The sequence below is a fragment of the Erigeron canadensis genome, chromosome 8 (assembly GCF_010389155.1).
Source record: "Erigeron canadensis isolate Cc75 chromosome 8, C_canadensis_v1, whole genome shotgun sequence".
NCBI classification, from domain to species: Eukaryota; Viridiplantae; Streptophyta; class Magnoliopsida; order Asterales; family Asteraceae; genus Erigeron; species Erigeron canadensis.
The window spans coordinates 29,500,324-29,523,795 of NC_057768.1; the positions used below are offsets into that span (position 1 = coordinate 29,500,324).

The 23,472-nt window shown below is 36.4% G+C and overlaps 2 protein-coding genes across 2 annotated transcripts; both read right to left on the reverse strand.

The window, feature by feature from the left end:
• Positions 1-279: 279 nt before the first annotated feature.
• LOC122578948 (MFP1 attachment factor 1-like) lies at positions 280-1,014 on the reverse strand. The gene has a single exon (XM_043751006.1). It carries the CDS (start codon positions 926-928, stop codon positions 467-469), a length of 462 nt encoding a protein of 153 aa, XP_043606941.1. The 5' UTR covers positions 929-1,014; the 3' UTR covers positions 280-466.
• A 2,318-nt stretch (positions 1,015-3,332) lies between these two features.
• Positions 3,333-5,110, reverse strand: LOC122580573 (cytochrome P450 81Q32-like). Its single transcript, XM_043752845.1, has 2 exons — positions 4,202-5,110; positions 3,333-3,959 (listed from the first exon to the last, which is right to left on the reverse strand). The coding sequence occupies exons 1-2, from the start codon at positions 5,108-5,110 to the stop codon at positions 3,333-3,335; spliced, it is 1,536 nt and encodes a 511-aa protein (XP_043608780.1).
• Positions 5,111-23,472: the final 18,362 nt, after the last annotated feature.

Sequence of the window (23,472 nt, forward strand, 5' to 3'; positions counted from 1 at the left end):
ATTGAATACATCAGAAAGTAACTTTTTGCGATATTTAGAGCATCAATTATACGAAGAACAACTGAGTACAATTACATACGCCTACACCGAACCCACTAATAATTATTGGGTTGCAACTCGGCCACACTGAACACCTACACCAGATGCTCTAATACATACTAAAATAGGCTTTGAAGTAAGATATACAAGTGTGTAAAAAGATACTACATTACTATGTAAAGCTCATTTGCATAATAATAGCATCAATAAGTTACATTCCTATATTAGCAACATTAATAATCACATAAACCACCAAATATATATAGATATACAGATATATATATAGAGAGAGAGAGATAGATATAGCATTTAGAATTCCAAAAACCACACAATAAAAATCCATAAACCACAAAAAATAAAAATCACATCAAAATATCATCATCACAGATCTAAAAATATTTATAAAAAAAAAAGGAACTAAAATATCTCAAGCCTCACTTTCCTCATCTTTAGTAACAACAGCACTAGCACCATCATTATCACTTTCTTCATTCACAGATGACGTCACATTTCCAGATCTAGCCTTAGCAGTGTCCAGCATTCTCTTACTGATTTCCTTAGAGTAAACCTGCAAGATCTCGATTCCATCATCTCCGGCGGCCGGAGGAGAAGATCCGCCGGCGGCAGTGAATGATTCTTCTTCGATCCGGCGACTGATGACCTCAGCTTCGGTGATTGGGATCTGGCCGTACCGATCGGAAAGGACGGATTTGCCGGAGAGAGATTCGATGAGACGTTTGATGACGGCATCGCGTGTTCGTTGTGTTGGTGGCCAAATGCTGAACGACACCGTTTCGAGCTTTTTAGTTGTTTCTTCGATTGATGGTGGCTCTTGTTCTCCGGAGGCGGAGGCGGCGGCGGCGGTTTGTTCTTCTGTTTGGTCTGTCATTTTTCTCTTTTTTTTTTGGATTGGAAGGTTTGTTTTGGGTGTTTCTGGAAGAGTGCAAGGGAAATGAAATGACTTACAAATATATACTAGTGGTTGTGTACATTGTTACTTAACATAGTGATAAAGCGGACAATTTATACTTAACACTGCACGGCTTTAATTTAACCGATTTCGCTTTTGGTTATAACGAGATAGTATTCCCGCATTGTGAGTTTGTGACGGTAAAATGGTGTGGGTGTAGGTTAAGTCATAGAGTATGATAATCAAATGTCTTAGCTGTACGGGTTCCATTCACGGATTTAAAAATTCGTCAAAAGTATATCGAATGACATCTCTAATGAAAGAACATGAAATTTTAAGAACACTCATACAATTTTCATAATTTATTGATATATAGTTTTGAGATAAAAGATTTTGAATGGATTAAAGAAATAAAATGATTTATGGATGAGAGGAAAAAAAAATAAGTGGTTGAAATTTAAAGATAGAGAAAAAAATGAGCGGTTGAGATTTAAAGTTATTATAGGTATATTAGGTAGAGATGTTTAAATTAGTGAATAAAGAATAGGGGTATTTTGGGTAGTTCAAATCATATTTTCTTAAAAAAGAAAAGAGCAAAATACTTTATAAGATAGTATTAGATAAACTTTGTATCTTAATATTAAGACACGAAAAGACATATTAAAATTTTTAAAGTTTTGTCGCTGTCAGTATTAATTAATTTGATGCATTAAAATTTGTACTTTGTCTTGTGAAAATTCAGGGGACGGTTATTGATATATAAAGTACTACTTTTTATACATGTAATAAGCACTTAATGACAACTCTTAGAGCTGTCATTATCATTTTCCAAAATTTTAATATATATCTTTATTAAATGAAATCTGCGCTTAACCTATTACACAAAAAACATGTTAATAGGTTTTTTATTGTGTCTTAACAGATTTTGTGCACGTTCATTGACAGATTTTTTATTTTTTATGTTATCTTAACATGATAATAAAAGAAGCTCGATTTCAATTCAATCAAATTATATATTCTAACATCTTAGTAACCAAACAGCCCATCGGTAAGCTCGTGATAAGCAAAGCTTAGGCTTTAAAACTTGTTTTCTTATAAATAGGTTGATGGGCTTGAATATTTGGTTGATTATTTCTTTTGGGCTTGACCGTTAATGAAAGTGTGCGCAAAGGACTACTAAAGGTGGCCAAAAAAACCAATATTTTTTCTTTGTGTGGTTCAGTCAGTGCATTCCAAAACATTCTTTTTTTCTTTGGCTTGCAATAAGGAAAAAACTCAATACGCAAGACATGCTTAGACATTGGGACTTGCAACATATGGTTTCACCTTCAGTCTTGTTATGTTTGTTTTGTCAGATGCAATCAGACTCACACTCTCACCTTTTCTTTGAATGTCCTTATGCTAGACAAGTGTGGTATGAGGTCAACATAAAAGCCGGTTTGGATCAACATGTTGTGGAATGGGATGATATCATTCATGACATGATTCCATTTTCAAAGAAGAACTCTGTTTTGAGTGTAATTTCAAAGCTGATTTTGGGTGCTACAGTGTACTTTTTGTGGCAAGAACGGATTTCACGCTTATTCAAAAAGAGGAAGAGAACCAAAGACCGTTTGGTTGAGGTAATAATTGAAACAGTGCGCCTAAAGCTGTTGTCTTTACGCTTCAAAAAGAATGCAAGGGTCGAGAGAACTATGGCTGTCTGGAGACTACCAAGATCGCTTCTTAAGAGTAGCTGATTTTTAACCCCTCTTGTATGTATATTGGTTGTTAGTTGTGTTCAAACCTGTGGCTAGTTAGGGCTTTAGTTTTGGGGTGACATATCACTTCTTGGATTGATTGGCTAGTGTTTTTGCTTGTATGTATAGTTGGTATGGTATTCAACCATGCCACCTGAACCTTGTAATGTTTTGTTGATATATATAATTCATCCGGGTAAACTACCCTTTACCCAAAAAAAAAACCAATATTTGGAAAACTGGGTCAAAAACCGAAGTCGGTCAAAATCGTGTTAGATCAAAACGGGGTTTGGTTTTAAAAAAACCGACGGTTTGAAAATAGTTTTAGTTTTCGGTTCCTAGGATCGGGTTGGGTTTGATTTTTTTGGAGAAAATCTGAAAAGAACCGGCTAACCTTGACCAAAACCGGTTCCAAACCAGTTTGAGTTTGGTCAAACCCTGTTTTTTTCCGTTGACCAAACCCGGTTCCGGTCGGGTCCAGCTTCTGGGAACGACTACAGTACCAAGGACTCACTCACCACATATGATGTTAATACAGGCCTTAATACGTTGTTGACAAGTTAATTAAGGCTTAATTGTCACATTCTATAAATTACGCTATACATTAATAAGTTGTTTAGCTAATTCCATCAATCAAAAAAATTTTATGAAGCAGCTAACACTTTTGATAGAACATTAAACATACATTCTCTTGCTTTACACATAGCCTCTAATGGCTTACTCTTTTGCATAACTAACCCTTTAGCTTCATTCAAGTCAACTAACTTTTCACTAACCCGTTTCCACTCAAAACATTGAATCAATGAACCTAAAGCCATACCAATCACTCTATTAGCAAGCCCAGCTCCAGAACATTGCCTCTTACCCATCCCAAATGGCATGTAATTATATCCTTCACCAACTTGCCTTTCAAACCTTTCCGGTTTGAAACTTGTAGGATCGTCCCACACTGTTGGGTCCCTATGTATAGCCCAAGTGTTCACCAATAGCATCGTTCCGTTAGGTACATAGTAGCCTCCTATGGTGCAACTTGTGGAGGACTCGTGTGGCACGAAAAGTGGTGTTGTGGGAAATAATCTAAGTGTCTCGTTAACTATGTTTTGTAAGTATTTTAGCTTACAAAGATCTGTTTCGTCTACCAAATGGTCTTGTCCTACATGTTCATCGATTTCTGCTCGAGCTTTCTGTAGAATGTGAGGGTGGTTCAAGAGAAACGACATAGCCCATTCTATTGTTGCTGCTGAGTTATCCGTACCCACAAGTAGTAGTGTCTACATAAATCAAGAATGGATTCTCCTTAGTATGTATGCAATAATATAACCAGATAGTTATTTAATTACAATAAATAAATCTAACATATTTCATCATGGAATTTGGATTTCTTTACAAGTCATTTTAGGTTAACATAAGTAAATGTATTACTTTAACGCATTTGTGTAAGCTATAAATAATTAGACTTTGAGAAATTATATATAGGACTCATTATTTGACATATTCATTAGAGAAACCATACCAACATAATCCCCTTGAGTATTTGATCAGAGTAATTCACTAGATTTGATTCTTGCAAAGAAAGCATAATGGCATCAATCATTTCCTTGTTAGATACTCCATCTTTTTTCCTATATTCATCCACCAAATCTTTTGATAATGCATCTTTTTTAGCCTTTAATCTCAACAATGTCATCTTCATACCATGAAAATCCATCCACTGTAAAAATGGTAAAATATCCGTTCGATACTTCACATTACGACGACCCTTCATGATCTCCTTAATCATCTCTCGAAAATCAAGAATTTCCATCAAAGAATTTAGTTCAGGATCGAAGTTTCTTTTGCCCGAAACTATTCTCATAATGATGTTAAATGACAAATCTTGTAACCTTGGCCTTAATCCCACTTTTGTATATTTATCATGAACAATTCCTAGTAATAAAGTCTTGATTAACGATTGGATTTCATCTTGTCGAACGTTAGAATAAGTATTGAGCCGGGTGATTGAAAAGAGTTCTAAGGTTGTGATGCGACGAAGCTTTTGCCAATATGGGCCATAAGGGGCTACGATCATGGAGGTATAATCGTATTTTTTGTTCTTTTCGTTGATAAAAAAAAGGCCGCGGTCTTTCAAGAAATTACCACATTGTGTAAAGCATTGTTCGACCACGAATGGTGAGGAAAGAACAAGAACAAGGCGTGACCCGAATTGGAGGGTGAAAACAGGACCGTATTTTATACTAAGCTTTTGTAATGATCGATGTAAGGAGTGTTTAATAAGATGGAAATGGCCGATTATTGGGAAAGAAGCAGGGCTTGGAGGGAGATTTTTCGGATTTCTTTGTCGTTGCAGAAAGAATTTGGAAAGAAACAAAAGAGGGAGAAATGAGAAAAAGGGGAGGATATAATAAAACAGGCGTTGATCCATCGATTAAGGAAGGTGATGGTGAAGAATGAGCATTTTTTAGAGGAAATGAGCTAGCTAGGGAATTAATAAGCCTCAAAGAAGCTTTGTTATTATATATATGAGTATATATAAGTCATTAACAAAGTTATCCATAACATAGTAATTACACTTGTACATCAACATATATACAAAAATCTTTGACATTTAAATTGAAACCAATATATTACGCGTGCCATTTACCTAAATATATGAAAACATTTGGCTTGGCATGTAGGACTTAATTAATATGACATCATCAATGAATCTTGAGTCCATTCGATCACAATCTGCGATTATGAAGTGGGTCTGCAGCATTTGGAACTCGTCTTTTGCTAGAGATTAAATTATCAAATGAAGAATTTGTTCCCTTATGGCGACGCTTCTTCTGCTCTTTGTCTTGCATTCCGAGTAGTCTCTTATTTCTCGTCTTTCCAGCCACCAACGTTACCTTCTCGGAGACTAATAACAGTAGTAAAAACAAAATCACCATCACTAAACCAAGTTTTGCATACCTCTGGTGTTGCATATCTTCTAAAACAACTTTCTTTCTTAGTGTGAAACTAATTGTGGTAGGTAACTAACTAATTAAGCTATAGAGAATCGAGTAATTTGAGTAAATACAAAGTGAGTTATACGATGACTTTTTGTAAATTTACTTTTACGTTTTTATATACAACATTTTATAGGATGTATGAACATGTTTTCTTCTTTTCCACTTTTATGGCTTCTCACGAGACCTTTTTGCACGAAATTCAACTTCTTAAACAAAAAAGTAAATTCTTAAATTACTACTTTTCCTGTATTTCGGATTGTAACCGCACTAGCTTTTATATTAAAATGGATATAAATTGTTTAAAAAAAATGGGGAAGGAGTGAATTCAGGTGAGGTTAATTTTATGTTTTACATTGGCTTAGAGATGACAAGAGATTCGATATATCCTATTTCTAACGTGAACACCACTCAATATCTGCTTAAGCTTAATTTTTTGGATGATTTAAACGAAATTAATTTTGTGGTCAAATTATTAATATACAAAATAAAATAAACAAAAATAATAATAAAAAGATAATTCATCTTATATACTTAAGCTTTTATTGGTACACAAACAAAAAAATTATGTAATATTGTTAAAGTAGGTATGTGATTTATATAATATGATTTTTGGGTTATGTACATACATACATAATATTGAAAAGTGATAGTATTTTAGCAAATAAATATGTTGGATGCAAGTGGATGGTTAAGTGACGGAATCTCAAATATATGTTTATATAAATATTATATATTGTGTAAATGTTAATAAATATATAAATGTTTAATAAATTATAATACACCTAGGCATTGAGGGTTGACTTGACAAGTGACATGGCAATTACCTATTACAAATAGGTACACATACCCTAAAAAACATAAATACATACATCACATGACTATCTATATTACATAAATTTTTTGTCATAGTTAGTTAAATTCATATGTCATTATCTGATTTAATTATATGCCTAAGTGTTAGACAATGTGGGATCAGAAATCAATTCATCACTTCCCTAAGATACAAAGTCGAGACTAAAAGCCCACAGCATCAAGAATCAAGAAACAAGGCCCAAGGTCCATAATTAGAGTCGGTTGGTTTAGACCTAAGTTTCCATATATAGTTTTCAATTCTTGTATAAATATAGATATCATGTAAGTCGATGAGGATCAATAAAAAGAAAAACAAAAAGTTCAATTCCATTCGTTAACATGGTATCAGAGCACTTTCAAGAGTTACTTCTGGATTAACATTTTCCTGCAGTGTGTCATTCACTGGAACATTCATATCATTAACTGGTTCAGAAACACTTACCTCGGATATCAGGTCTGGACTTGGGTTTTCACTTTGAGAGAAGGACTGTAAATCTTTATCTGTAGTCTGGACTTCTGATGGATTAGTGATATGAACTTCTGATGAATATTGAAGCCAACTCAGTGTGTCACTTTGTTCCTCCCCCTGACCACTGAATTCTTGAGAATAGTAATACTTGGTTTCCAAAAAATCACAATTCATCGTAGTAAACATACGACGAGTTTTAGGATTGTAACATCTATACCCTTTTTGAGTGATCCCATATCCCACAAAACACATTTTTCAGCACACGTTGAGTGATCCCTTTTTGACTGTATTATGTTGATGAAGTTACTCAAGGTGGCAGTGTCATGCTTGCTCATGGGACTAGTGAAAGAGAAGCATGGTTATGGCATAGAAGATTGGGGCATCCGTCAGTTAGTTATTTACATGTTTTGTTTCCGAAACTTTTTCCTTTGAATAAAAAGATTGATTGTGAAACTTGCATTTTAGCAAAAAGTCATAGGCAAACTTTTAAACCTCGTAATACTAGAGTTGAATCTCCTTTTTCATTAGTTCATTCAGATGTGTGGGGGCCTGCACCAATTGTTGGAGGTAATAATTTCAAGTATTTTGTGATTTTTGTTGATGATTGCACCAGAATGACATGGATTTATTTTTTGAAAAATAAAGATGAAGTTTATGATAGATTCATTGTTTTCTATAACATGGTTCAAACTCAATTTCAAAAATCTATCAAAATAATAAGAACAGATAATGGTGGAGAATATGTGAATTCAAAACTGGACCAGTTGTTTCAAACCAAAGGAATAATTCATCAAACTACTTGTCCTCATACCCCCGAACAAAATGGTGTAGCTGAAAGGAAAAATAGGATACTTTTAGAGATGACTAGGGCAATTATTATTGAGTCCTTAGTTCCAAAGAGTTTTTGGCCCGAAGCCTTAGCTACTGCTACCTACTTGACAAACCGTCTTCCTACAAAGATCCTCGATATGAAAACCCCTTTGAAAGTCCTCTCTGAGTTTCATAAGCTTCCATCGGTTCTTACTTTGCACACTAGAGTATTTGGATGCTATGGATAGTGAAATGGAGGCTCTTGTGAAAAATGATACATGGGAGAAGTGTATTCTTCCAATAGGAAAGAATCCGGTAGGGTGCAGGTGGATATATACCATCAAATATAAACCAAATGGAGATATAGAAAGATATAAAGCAAGACTTGTTGCCAAAGGGTACACTCAGACCTATGGCATTGATTATTCAGAAACTTTTTCTCCAGTTGCAAAGCTAGATACAGTAAGGGTTCTTTTCTCAATAGCAGCAAATCAGGGGTGGTCCCTTCATCAGTTCGATGTGAAGAATGCCTTTTTGCATGGAGAACTAAAAGAGGAAGTGTACATGGACCCTCCTCCAGGTTTTTCCCATAATTTTAAAAATGGCGAAGTTTGTAGGTTGAAGAAGTCCTTGTATGGACTTAAACAATCACCTAGAGCGTGGTTTGGAAGATTTACTCTTGCTATGAAGAAATATGGATATCAACAAAGCAATTCTGATCATACATTGTTCCTTCGTCATAGAGGGAATCTAGTAACATGTCTAATAATTTATGTTGATGACATGATTATCACAGGAAATGATGAAAAGGAGATTAATCAACTAAAAACAGCTTTGTTTGCAGAATTTGAAATGAAAGATTTGGGAGATCTGAAGTATTTTCTTGGAATAGAAGTTTCAAGGTCTAAACGTGGAATTTTTATTTGTCAGAAGAAGTATATCTTGGATCTTTTAGCTGAAACAGGAATGATTGATTGCAAACCAGCAGACACACCCATGGTCCTCAATCAGAAATTGTTTATAAAGACAGATGCTAAAACCACTGATAAAGATAGATATCAAAGGTTGGTAGGGAAACTTATTTATTTGGCTCATACTCGTCCAGACATAGCATATGCTGTTGGAGTGGTTAGTCAATTTATGCACCAACCTCAGGAAGATCATATGGATGCAGTTTTGCGGATTATCAGATATCTTAAAGGAACTTCAGGTCATGGGGTGTTATTTAAAGCTAATTGTCATCTCAAGATCCAAATATACACAGATGCAGATTGGGCAGGAGACAAAAGTAATCGGAGGTCAACTTCTGGATATTTTTCAATGGTTGGTGGAAATTTGGTTACATGGAAAAGTAAAAAACAAAAAGTCGTCTCTTTGTCGAGTGCTGAAGCTGAGTTTAGAGGTATAGCTAGAGGATTAGCAGAAGCGTTGTGGTTAAGAAAACTTCTGTCTGAAATAGGATTCGCTCCAAAAGAAAGCATTCAAATTATGAGTGATAACGAAGCTGCTATTCAGATCTCAGAGAATCCAGTTCAACATGATAGAACCAAACATGTGGAAATTGATCGTCATTTTATAAAAGAAAAGTTAGAAAGTGGAATTATCAAGCTTCTGTTTGTTAAGTCTGATGAACAGCTCGCTGATATTCTAACCAAAGCAGTGGGAACATCTATGTTTCATAAATGTCTAGGCAAGTTGAATTTCGGTAACCCCGATATTCAACTTGAGGGGGAGTGTTAGACAATGTGGGATCAGAAATCAATTCATCACTTCCCTAAGATACAAAGTCGAGACTAAAAGCCCACAGCATCAAGAATCAAGAAACAAGGCCCAAGGTCCATAATTAGAGTCGGTTGGTTTAGACCTAAGTTTCCATATATAGTTTTCAATTCTTGTATAAATATAGATATCATGTAAGTCGATGAGGATCAATAAAAAGAAAAACAAAAAGTTCAATTCCATTCGTTAACACTAAGTTTAGGATCCAATGATACATTAACACAAATTCGATCATTTGTTATGGTGGTATATCTAACCTTGCCATCAATAAGATCTAGCTATGAAAGTTTATCATAATGTATACAGTTTAATATCCAATTATGGTAATTGGAAAGCCACAAATGCATAACCCTCTTTTATGAATATGGTATGATTTACACACTTAATGGTCTACGTACGAGCACTAGTGTCGTTGATGTATTCGTGACTAATTCACGCGTGTTAATAGTCGTTAAATTATTTATCCTAGCCATGTTGGGTTTACGTAGCCCATAACCAAGAAGTTGCATATTCAAGTCTTACTTGTGACCATTAATGTAAATAATAGATAGTTCGAAAGTATCTACCAATATACTAAAACAGGATTGTACGTGTATTTTGTTTATCGATACTTGGCGCATTCGTTGCACGACATGTGTCACTTTTATACAACTAAAAAAGCTAATTTAACAAAATAAATAAACTAAAAAGACACGTGTCGATCATCAAGGATTCCGTCACGTGTCGTTTCAAGAATATGTCAATCCTGTTTTAGTTTATTGGTCAATAACATATAAGAATTTGTTAAATTAAGCAGATAGAAGGATACTGTTTGTACAATGGATTAGGTTAAAGGATTTGGAAGTGTTTGATGGGTTGGACGGCGATTCCCTGTTGGTAGGAGTCTTCCTCCCTTGTACGCCGGTTTAGTTATGTTTAGATCTCTTAGGGTTTTGCCCGTGGATCGTGTATGTGTTTTAGGGTTTTTCCCGTAGTAGGCATCATGATAATGATTAGGGTTTTCCCCCTTTTATAGCTGCTTTTTCGTGGAGAATAAGTCTCTCACGCGTCTTTTATCTTTGGTAACGATCTCCTTTATTTAAGGAAGTGATATGATCGTATCTTTTCGTGTTTATCTTCTTTTCCTCAGGCTATGTGATATCCTGGGTGACCTTTAAGCCTACCTAGGGTAAGGCTTTATTCTGGGTGACGGTGGGTACACCATCAAGCTCCCAGACTAATAATATGATATGCCAAGATCATGTTGTTAGTCCTAGCCGAAGATGTAATGCTAGCCATCTTTCCCCCTATTTATGGGGGGTTCGTGACTTATTCCCCAAATAGGGTTTTTCGGGCCGTGTATATCACTTCTAAGAATAAGGGATTTGATATGATCTTCTTTCCTAAGATATAGGATTCTTGATAAATACAAATCTTTTCCTTGTTTATCGAGAGTGAAACGTACCCTGCGTGTTTGCATCTGGGAGTCCGCTGTCTTTCAGAAGTCTGTTGAGAGGGACGATTTCGTACGAAAACGAATCTTGAATGGCCTTTCTTGCAAATTGTCGATAGTGCGTCCCGTATCCCTATATAAGGTAAGCAATTGGATTCGGGGTTTTGTTTTTCACTTTTGTTGATAGATTCCATAAATAAATAAATGAAGTGGGGTTATCGGAAAAAGAGGAGTGTTTTCTGCAAGCATGGCCGGATAAAGACTATTGGCCAGAAGTTTAAGCTCGGTGATAGGTCGTATGTGGATGATGTGACTAATTTATACCCATTACCCACATCATTATTGGCCATTTATTTATATGTTTTAAGTCTACTTTGTGTGCATTTGGCGCGTTTATGGTGTTTGTTAGTAGTTTCAGGCGCTTAGCAGGTTACGTAGTGATTTGGCTCACATTTGGAAGACTATTGGCTAATACAATAATTCATGAAGTCGAAAGTTGATTTATGCAAAAGAAATGATGAAAGTGGCGAGTTGAAAGTTGAAAACGAGGTGGTCGAAGTTTTTGTGTCCACTGCGACGCAGTGGAAATGCACATTTGCCCACTGCGCCGCAGTGGTTATTCATGCACGAGTGACTTTTGTCCAGTGAGATTTGGCTGCGCAGCAGTGGTCGTAATCGAGGATCACTGCGCCGCAGTGATCAAGCAAGTCAACAGAGACAAGTCGTAGGGCACGACTGCGCCGCAGTGGTGGGTGTGTACGAGCCCACTGCGCCGCAGTCACCCTTTTGCACGCGAAGATTTGGCAGAGATATTTGGCTGCGCCGCAGTGGTGGGTGTATACGAGCCCACTGCGCCGCAGTCATCCATGTTGCATACGAAGGGAATTCCAGTGATATTTGGCTGCGACGCAGTGGAGTCCTTCACATGACCAGACCACTGCGCCGCAGTGGGAGGCTGGTCAACAAAAGTCAACGGCCGACTTAAAGCCTTATTTTTCAAGAGGTATAAATATAAACCCTAGGCACGAATTTCGAGGCACTCAAACTCTTTCTAGGAGCTGCTCTATCAGGATTCTTCCTTCTCCAATCAAGTATTTCACTTAGGCGGACTCATTGAAGATATTACGGGCACCCATCTAGATCGTATCTACATTATTGTCTTGCAAATTATTTTCTTCAAACAATTGGTACTTCATGTTTCTTTTCCGTTTCTTTGATTATTGTGAATTGATCATGAGTGGCTAACTGCTTAATCGTCCACCTTGATGAAACTAGACGGATAATGTGATTGCTATATTTTTAATTTAAAAGGGTTTATTTAATTATCGTTGTTCTGTGATCTTGATGGTTTTAATTCTTTTCATTTAATTAAAATCGATATTGGTTGCATATGATTCTTCGTTGGTGGTACCAGTCGAATGTGTATGTGATTTTAAAACGGTTACTTGTCTATAAGTAATTATCACTAGTTCATGGTATGATAGTGAATATCATTTTAAGTAAAGATTAAATTTGTCAACGTGATTGATATCGGTTGGTGGTACCACGTTACTGTCACATAGGTTCAATTGATAATTTGATAAGTAGATAAAAACTATTGTTAGAAGAATTGTCTTGGTCTTGGTGGTACCGGCTCGGGTAATTAGACTAGTCAGGTGGATCGATAAATTATTCATGGATGGTGGTACCACGTGAATAGTTTAATCTTGTCACAACTACTTTTCAAACTCTTAAGAATTTGTTCCTCATCAAATGCAATCACATTTAAAGTCAAGGGAAGTCAAGGTGGATGACTTTTAATTATTTTGTCTGAATCTTTCTTTAATTTAATGCAATCAATTGGCAAATCAATTTGTTTAATTGTCAAAGGGAATTTCGAGCAACACCTGTTTTCCAAACCATTTAACAAGCAATTAATCATTTCACAGTCCCTGAGAACGAACTCAGACTTACCTCTTTGCTGTATTACAAACGATCGGGTCCACTACCCGTGAGTGCGTAATAGTTAGTTCTTTGGTAGTTTTAGTTTACAAATATTAAAGCTCGATTTGGCACATCAGTGGATATGATAAAAATTCGCCGATTGGAGTCGGATCTGGAAATCTTGAAGCGACGTTCTGAAGGTTGTGGCACGTCCGCTGGTTTTGCCTGTGTTTCTTCTGACGATTGCTCCTCCTATGTTCAAAATTTGAAGTGAGCTCTAGATATTAAAGATATCCAGCTGCAGACCGCTCGAAATGGGATGGTGAATAGAGAAAATCAGCTGCAGCTTCTTCGTTCCGATCTATCAGCTCTGCAGGTGAAGTATAAGAAGGTAATGACGGAAGTAATTCCTTTTGTACACCACTTGACCAAGGTGAATCCGCTTTCCGGGAAGTCTCTTGTCGACCAAGCTGCTTGTGAAGATTTTGATATTTATAAAATATGCCCGGATTCATCGGTTGGGTCATAGTCATGTTCTCAGATTCTTCATCTGGTTTAAATTCGTCGGATTCTTCATCCGGTTTAAAGTCGTCGGATTCTTCATCCGGTTTAAAGTTGTCGGATTCTTCATCCGGTTTAAAGTCTTCGGATTCTTCATCCGGTTTAAATTCGTCGAATTCTTCATCCGGTTTAAATTTGTCGGATTCTTCATCCGGTTTTAAATTTGTCGGATTCTTCATCCGGTTTAAATTTAGTTATCGGATTTTTGTTATCCGTTTCGTAGTTTTAGCTCTTGGAGTTTTTCGTCCAGGCTATACGTCTTTATAAATTTTTCAGGATTTTGTTGTATGCACTTGCTTTTTCAGCAGTTAGGCATATGCTTTGATAAAATCATAGGAGTATGATTTTTTAATGCCATTGCCTTTTTGGCATTTTTCGGCATGCATTTTGTTATAGTCATGACTTTATTATAATATGCTTTGCCTTTTTTGGCTTTTCGAAATTATGTGTGTGAGGTTGCGATCCTTCTTCACCATGAATCATAATTTTTGTACACTGGAGGGTTTGTAACCCGTCCTTGTATTAGTCCGGTAGGCGTCCCCACCATTCTTTAATAGTGTACTTTAATAGAATATTTTGTAAGAGTTGGAGATCTTCTCTCCTTTTCTCTTGTTCAACAATAGAGTATTTATTGGCACATAAGAGTTGAAGATCTTCTCTCCTTTTCTCTTTTTATTTATGCATATACATATATATTAGATATATATATATATATATATATATTTGTTTAACAATAAAACTTACGCAGATTTGTTGCGTTCTATGTCCTGTCGACGAGGTTGCCATTTGTCGTTGAAAGCTTGTACGCACCATTTCCGATGACTCTATCGACTTTGTATGGTCCTTCCCACGTTGGCCCCATTTTCCCCAGGTATTCTACCTGACTTGCGCTGTTGAGCCTGAGGACGTAATCACCGACTTTGAAGCTGTCTGGGTGAACTTTTTTGTTGTAATATTTCTCAATTCTTTTCTTATACGCAGCCTCTCTTATTGAAGCAATTTCCCTTCTTTCCTCTAAGAGGTCGAGGTTTATACGCATTTCTGTGTTATTGTCTTCTTCATTGACGTTTGTCGTTCAACATGTGGAGACTTGTATTTCCGCAAGTAAGACTGCTTCTGATCCAAAGGCTAGGGAGAATGGGGTTTCCCCATTGCTTTGCTTGGGTGTTGTACAATGTGCCTAGAGTACAAATGGTAATTCATCCACCCTGCCACTATGGCTACGTCCCAGCCTTTTTTCCATGCCTTTCACAATCTGTTTGTTGATTGCTTCTACTTGTCCATTCCCTTGTGGGTGATATACTGATGTGAAGGATTGCTTTATGTTTAGCCTTTGACACATTTCTGTGAATGTACCCTCCGCAAATTGTTTTCCATTATCTGAGACTATCATTTGTGGTAACCCAAATCGGTATATTATATATTCCCAGACGAAATTCTCAATTGTTTTTCCATTTATTGTTGCCACAGGTTTTGCTTCTACCCATTTTGTGAAATAATCAATAGCCACAATTAGAAACTTTACCTTTCCTGGTGCTTTTGGTAGTGGCCCCACTATGTCAATTCCCCACTTTGTAAATGGCCATGCAGATGTTACCGATGTCATATCTTGCTTTGGTAGCCTGGGGACGTTTGCGTGCAGTTGACATGCTTCACAATTTTGAAAAAGCTTGGCTGCATCTCTGTGCATTGATGGCCAAAAATACCCTAGGCGTAGCGCTTTTGTCACCACTGACCTCGGTCCTGCATGTAGTCCACAGATTCCTTCATGAATTTCAAAAATTATTGTTTCTGCCTGTTTGGGTCCCACACAGCGTAACCATGGGGTCAAAAATGCCTTCTTGTAAAGGTTCCCCTCCATCAACTTGTATTGTGGAGCTTTGATTCTTATTTTTCTTGCTTCGCTTTCATCTTCTGGCAATATTCCGCTCACCAAATATTCAATTATCGGTGTCATCCAGTTTTTTCCTTCTTCTTTAACTAAATCATGCACCCGCTTTTCGTATATAGATCTTTCTTTCAGGACCTCTATTAGTACTTTCTTCCCCAGGTGTTCAAATGTTAACGAGGCTAGCTTGCTTAGAGTATCGGTTTTTTTGTTTTGATTTCTTCGTATGTGCTCGATGTCAAAGCTTTCAAATTGCTCGATTAATTCCTTTGTTTTTCCCAAATATAGCCTTATGATCTCTCCCTTGGCTTCGTATTCACCTTTTACTTGGTTGGCTACGAGCTGGGAGTCCACGAAAGCTTTGATACTTCTGATTTTCATGTCTTTTGCCAGGTCCAATCCTGCTATCAATGCCTCGTATTCTGCTTCATTGTTCGTTGTTTCAAACTCGAACCTTAGGGCATATGTGTATTCTTGTTTGTCTGGGCTTACTAGACGTATTCCGGCCCCGCAGCCTTCTGAACTTGATGCTCCGTCAGTGTATAATTCCCAGGTTTCAGAATCTGCTTCCCCAGTCACTGTGAGTGTCGTGGAGTGAGTTACTGAATTTCCTGTTTCCTTTATTTCGGTAATGAAATCTGCTAGGATCTGTCCTTTGACTGCGTGCCTTGCCCTATACTCGATATCATATGCTCCTAGCTCGATTGCCCATTTTGCCATTCTTCCAGATTTTTCTGGTTTTGTTAAAATTTGTCTCAGCGGTTTGTCTGAGAGTACCACAATTGGTTGCCCTTGGAAGTACCTGTGTAGTCTTCTTGCTGCGTGAACAAGTGCTAACACAAGCTTCTCCATCTCTGGGTAGTTTGCTTCTGCTCCTTGCAGTATCCTGCTTACGAAGTATATTGGCATTTGTTTCCTGTCCCTTTCTGTTAATAGGACTGCGCTTACGCATTCGGCGGAGGCTGCGAGATATATGTACAGGGCCTCTCCTTTCCTTGGGGATATCAAGGTGGGGAGTTCTGCTATGTGCTTTTTCATTTGTTCAAATGCTTCGTCAGCCTCCTTTGTCCATTCGAATCCTTTTTTGGCCCCGCAGTTCTTTAGTGTTTTGAAAAATGCCAATTGCCTATCCACTCCTTTTGAGAGAAAGCGACTTAGTGCTACGAGTTTGCCGTTTAGGCTTTGTACCTCTTTTACTGTCTTTGGAGCTGGTAGTTTGAGTATCTTGTTTACCTTAGATGGGTTTGCTTGGATTCCCCTATCCGAGATATAGTACCCTAGGAACTTCCCAGCCTCCATTCCAAAAGAGCATTTTTTGGGGTTGAGCTTCATTTTTATCTTTCGCAGTGTTTTGAAGGTTTCTTGAATGTCTGCAAGTAGTTCTTCCTCCGTTCTGCTTTTGATGACCATGTCATATACGTAGACCTCTAGGTTTCTCCCGATTTGCTTGTGGAAAGCTTTGTCTACGAGTCGTTGATAGGTTGCTCCTGCGTTTTTTAGCCCAAATGGCATCTTTGTGCAGCAGAATGTTCCTTTGCTTGTATGAAAAGATGTCTTTTCTTCATCTTCTTTAGCCATTTGTATTTGATGGTATCCTTTATAGGCATCTAGGAAGCACTTCCATTTATGTTCTACTAAAGATTCAACTTTCCAGTCTATTTCTGGTAGTGGATAACAGTCTTTTAGACATGCCTTATTTATATCTGTGAAGTCTACACACATTCTCCAGCCTCCGTCTCCTTTCTTTACCATTACTGGGTTTGCGATCCACGTAGGGTACGTGGCTTCTCTTATGATTCCGGCTTTTACAAGCTCGTCTACTTCCTTGCATGCTGCCTCATCTCTGTCATTTGATAAACTTCTTTTCTTTTGCTTTACAGGTTCCATGCTTTTTCGTTCATTCAACCTGTGTTCCGTAACAAAGGTCTGTTCCCCTAGGGTGAGCACCCTGGGGACCCCTGTCATATCCGCGTATTCCCATGCGAATATATCGATGTTTTGTTGTAATAATTTGAGTAACTTCTTTTTGAAATCTACTGGCAGCCCCTTCCCTATGGTAATTAATTGATCAGGAAAGGCTGGGTTCACGAGTACCTTGTCATTATCCTGAGCCTGATCGCTCTGGCTGGGTGTCTTCACTTCTTCTGGTTCCTCCTTTGATTTTTTGACCTCACTAATTTGTTTTGTCTGGTCATAACTTGATTTTATCATTCCGACGCCTGATTTCGTTTGGAATAGTACCATGGCATGGACTGTGGAAGGTACCATCTCCATTCGTTGTATTGCTGGTCTTCCCAGGAGAAGGTTGTATGGTGAGGGTGCTCGTACTACAGTGAAATCTAGGGTTTCCGTCCGTGCAAACGGAGGGTTCCCCAGGGTAACATCGAGATCTATTTCCCCCACGGGCCATACGCGGTTTCCGACGAATCCTGCGAATGGGCCTGTAGGGTTTGTCATTCTTGCCTTTATTGCTTCTGGTAATTGCAGGAAGCAATGTTCATAAATAATGTCGCATTCGCTTCCATTATCGATATATACTCTTCGTACTGAGATATCGAATATTTGTGCTTGTATTATTAACGGATCTTTGCTGGCTTTTTTGTCTCCCAAAGCTGGAAAACATAGATCTCTTGACTGGATTTGCGAGTCTTCTGGATCTTTTCGTTTCATGCTTGCTTTATTAGGATCTTTGCCGGCATACATTATCGAGATCTAAGTATCGAAACAGGGAATCTGACCGTTTTTGTGATTTTTGTAAGAAAAATTTTCCGGATTTTGACCTTTTTTGGTGCAAAATATCTGGATTTTAACCCTTTTTGATGCAGGCTGTGGTGATGAGTAGCGATTGTCCCGAGGATTGCACTAATTGTTTGTACAATGGATTAGGTTAAAGGATTTGGAAGTGTTTGATGGGTTGGACGGCAATTCCCTGTTGGTAGGAGTCTTCCTCCTTTGTACGCCGGTTTAGTTATGTTTAGATCTCTTAGGGTTTTGCCCGTGGATCGTGTATGTGTTTTAGGGTTTTTCCCGTAGTAGGCATCATGATAATGATTAGGGTTTTCCCCCTTTTATAGCTGCTTTTTCGTGGAGAATAAGTCTCTCACGCGTCTTTTATCTTTGGTAACGATCTCCTTTATTTAAGGAAGTGATATGATCGTATCTTTTCGTGTTTATCTTCTTTTCCCCAGGCTATATGATATCCTTGGTGACCTTTAAGCCTACCTAGAATGAGACTTTATTTTGGGTGATGATGGGTACACCATCAGATACTATGCCAAAAAGGCACCAGGGTGAAGGGTTGTCCATCAATTTATACAATTTTTTCAAGAGATTTATACATATATACCTATATGATAATAATCTTTTTCTAAAGGGTGTGGGCTATCTTGTTTAAAGACCTCAAATGAAACCAAAATAGCCCGAAAATGGATTGAAACATATGTAATACTGCCAATTTGTAATTAGACATTTTTAGGCGATTATTTTTTAAATGGATTGAATAAAAAGGAAAGTATGTGGGCATAGGTTAGATATGAAATTGGGAGGCCATAAAGAAGATAAGAAACCAACATAGGAGAAGAAGACCAGTTGATCCAATGCATGTCCACATGAAGTGATAAGGGTGATGCGTATATTCCTTTTTTTTTTTCCTTCTCTTTATATCAGTTTAAATGATTAGAATTTTCCAAAACTAATTATTAAATGTATTTTCTCCTGTAAAATATCTTATTTGATATACTACAAGTTTAAATGTTTATTTCCTAAATACCAATGATCGAATTTAAGTTACAAGTTAAACTATTTACATGTTTATTTCCTAAATATCTTATTTAAATGTTTAAATGTTTATTTCCTAAATATCTTATTTAAGGTGTTTAAATGTTTAAATGTTTATTTCCTAAATATCTTATTTAAGGTGTTGTACAGTAAATACATGTTATGCATATTTGGTGGTGGTGATGTACAGATCACCAAGGCCTCAAACACCGAAAATTTGTGTATTTCAAAGACCTTTTCATCGATAATAGGTCATGTTATCGATAAGTTCTTAAAAATGTTTAAAAATAGCGCTATGTCAACCAATTTTGTACTCTTTCTAGACCGTTGCAACGTTATGTCATTTCATAAATCATAATATCATATGTTGTTTGAAATAAAAAAGAAACACCCTTGGATCAAAGACTTTAGATTTTGTGTTTCAACTTTCAAGATCGTAGCTAGGTTGAATTCTATCACAATTCGAGCATTGGTGCTACCTTAAAAACATGTATCTATAGTTTCATGATTCACAGAAAACCAACCATTTATGTGGTTTTATTTGGGTTGAGGTATTCTCGATGTATGATAATTGATTCTTTATAATATCTTATCTTTATGAATAAAATTGAACACAATTTATTTAATCAAACATGTTACATATCTGTTATAAAACCAGCACCACAATTTTAATTTGGTAAACAAAAATACCTAAAAACTAAAGATATGGCTTGAAAGAAACGTTTTATACCAATGGAAAAGCAATATATGGGAATGGCACATGGTACCTTGGTTTATTGAAGTTCTTCCATGGCATATGTGCCAAATATACCATATTACCTAACTTACTTTATTTCTCTAGCATGGTATTTCATTTAGCTTTTGATAAATTTAAGATGTAGTGAGAAAAGATGCGTAGTTATTAGAACTAAAACTAGAATGGTATACGCGCAATGTGACGGCGATAGTGATAACGGATGGCGTTGACGTTGGCGGTAGCAGTGTGGTTATTAATGTGAAAGTTATTGATGTAAATTAAGGTGTAATGTAATTATTTTAGCGTGGAGGGAATACAATTTTGATACCCAATCCTATCCAATTCATCCTCCAATCAAAACATTCCAACTCATCACTACCCAATTCTATCCAATCTTACCCAAATCACTGGCAATACATACTCAATCCTACCCAATTTCATTTTCTTTTTCATTTTTTTTATTACATGTAATTAAACTATATAAATATAAATACTAAAACATTTAACAAATAAAACACACAACACACATTACATTCATATTTTATAAAAAAATATATATATATAGAAGAAGAAATAGTTATGAAGAAATATATACATATAGGCAAGGTTGTGGAAGTCGCTAATCGCTCCCAAGTCGGTCGATGAGCGAGTTGGGAGTACTCGGGTATATGCGGTGAGTACTCGGGGGTCAAAGTGGCCAAGTCGGAGAGTACTCGGAGTAATCGGCTGACTCAACACCCTACCTTGTAGAGAGTACTCGGAGAGTACTCGGCTCTACTCGGTGATTTTTACAACAATGCATATAAGTATATATATATATAGAAGAAGGAAAAGGAAAAGAGGGAAAAAAAATATTTTTTTAAAAACCTGGTCAATGTAGCCGTTGAGGAGGAGGACCCACGCTTTTTAACGTTACAATTTTGAACCCAACGATCGGTTTCACTAATCGATTCCCTACCCGATTTTTCATGCCCGATCGCTACCCGAGACCTTGCGGTGGTGTACCCGATCGGGTTCGAGGTACCCGAAGCTCTACCCGACTGGTACTCCCTCCTGCCTTATGGGTTGAGGAATATATTATTGTAAATAATTTAATTAAGGATATTATAGGTATATTAGATGAAGGTTTTTAATTTATAACAAAAGTAAAGTAAGGTTATATATTTAATGGAAGGAAACTTAATAAACCAACAATAGTTAATGGAGTGGTAAGATGATTATTTTGAAAGTCATATATTCCTTGTTCAAGTCTTGTTCACAACTAACAATAATTGATTTTTCAACATTTTAGTAAACCAGAGGTATTTCGACTTTTTAAAGGCTGAAAAGAAAAGGGTAAATTACACTTTTGGTCCTTGAACTTGACACATTTTTCAATTTTAATCACTAAACTTGAAAACTTGCAAATTATACACTAAACTTGTCACTTTTTTTCTCTTTTGGTCACTGCGTCAACTTTGTTATCTTTCCTCCGTTAACTTGCCCAGATTCGTTACTTTTTTTTTTTTTTAGTTTTCGTCCTTTGCATTTATTCTATTATTAAAAGTGATAAGAAAAAAATGGTTGTTTGCTTTTAAAGGTTTAAAGATGATTTGTTAATACTTAGTCATTAACAACTAACATGTTTAAAAAAAAAAGATATATAGTAGTTTTTTTTATTATTATTTTGAGTCGTGCATTTTAGACAACTCAACCTCACTATACAAGGGCAAGATCCATTACAGAGAGTAGAGTTAATTTTTCTTTTGAACATTCATATATTTTATTGCATTGAAGAACTAGGGAGTGGCTAGTTGGTACAGGCAAAAACATGAAACTGCATGCAAGTACAAACACAAAGAGAAGCCAATTACAAGCAAAATCAAAAATTAAAAGTTAAAAACATTCCATTTTTGCCATATTACACGGATTTTTGTTAGACTTCATATGAAAAAACTTCATAAATTAAAATCCAATTGAGAATTAAATATCCTTCTTAGAGCTCTCACAGTGGGAGGCACTCATTCTCTAAGGACTAGTCATTGTCAGTACCACATCAGCTCCATATTAGCTCAAAGACTAACCAAGGACTAATCCCCCAAAACACCCACAATACCATAACTAGTTTAGGATCCATCATTTATTTATTTTTACCTTTTTACCCCAATATTCTATCATCTATTTACTTATACACTTTTAACCCTCTAACTTATAAAACTTCAATTTTATAGTAAAAACACAGTGAAAATTTTCATTAATAAATATCATACAATAAAATAAAATAAAACATTACTACATAATACGAACATGTGATCAATAAAAACATAAACACACTTAACACTAACACATTACTAATAAACACACTTAATACTAACACATGGTCTATAAAACTCATACGTAAGACTAACACTCGGAGTAGTCTGAGTCCACAATACTGTCGCCGTCATTGCGATGAATGTACCGATATGGTTCCGGAGACCTGACACGGTCGCCGGGTTGCAGAGATGTGTACTCCTCCCCAGGGTCAGTTAGATAATCATCCAAACGACCACCACCGATAGCGCCTTGCCAGTATAATGCGTGGTCTAGAGTGGAGTTTAAAGTGTTACTAGCAGCGGTAAGCTGGAAGACAGTTTGATTGAGCCAGTTGATGTGCTGCCGAAAATAAATAATGTACTCAACTTCGACGGCGTTACGAGCATGTTCTGCAGCTTGAAGTCGTTCAATTTCGGTTGTGAGTGCCGCTATGTTTGAACGCAAGTTGTCAATGACATTGTTAACTGTAGATCTGTTTGTATCATTTTGCAGCATGTGATCTTGCATGCCCATTTTTGCAGCGTGAACGATCATGTTTGGTATGTTATTTGCCATAGTTCTTTTGTGAGTGTTTGTTATTTATGTAGAAGTGTGTGTTTTTTTTTATAGATAAGTGGTTTGTATGGTAAATGGTTGTATATATTTACATATGATAAATAGGGACTAAAAGTGTAAATTTTTTTAACTTATCAAATATGGCCGTTTTAGGGACCATTAAGGTAAAATTTTTGAATTTTTGAGATTTATCCGTTACATTGAAACAAGGGAAAAAGAAATTGATCAGCATTCATCTGTGCAGGGACGGAAGCCGGAGAACGAAGCCGAGGACGAGTCACACCTAACGATGTGCACTCGTCCTCGATGCACGAACGAACAGGGAACGACTCGTTGTGATAGCTCTTATGGGTAAAACCCTATATTTTCATCCGTTGAATTTGTTTCATTATCAAGATCTATGATATCTAATAAATAAAATAATACTTGAAAGTTGTCTTAAATGATAATCTATCATAGATTTCATATATTTATTTACGTAATTCTAAACAGATATACACTGGTTGAATTTTCATTTGCATAATACAAAACCAAACTCTTTGCAGAGCTAAAAAGAATCAATTTTATATTAGGTTTATAAATAATTTATAGGAAAATGTAAACACGGCTCTTAGGGCTGCATTTAACGTGCTTGAAAAATTTGTACCTTCTATATCAAAAGTCCACCCACTAAATTTTATGGTAAGTGTACAACTATTTAATGCACCTTAACTG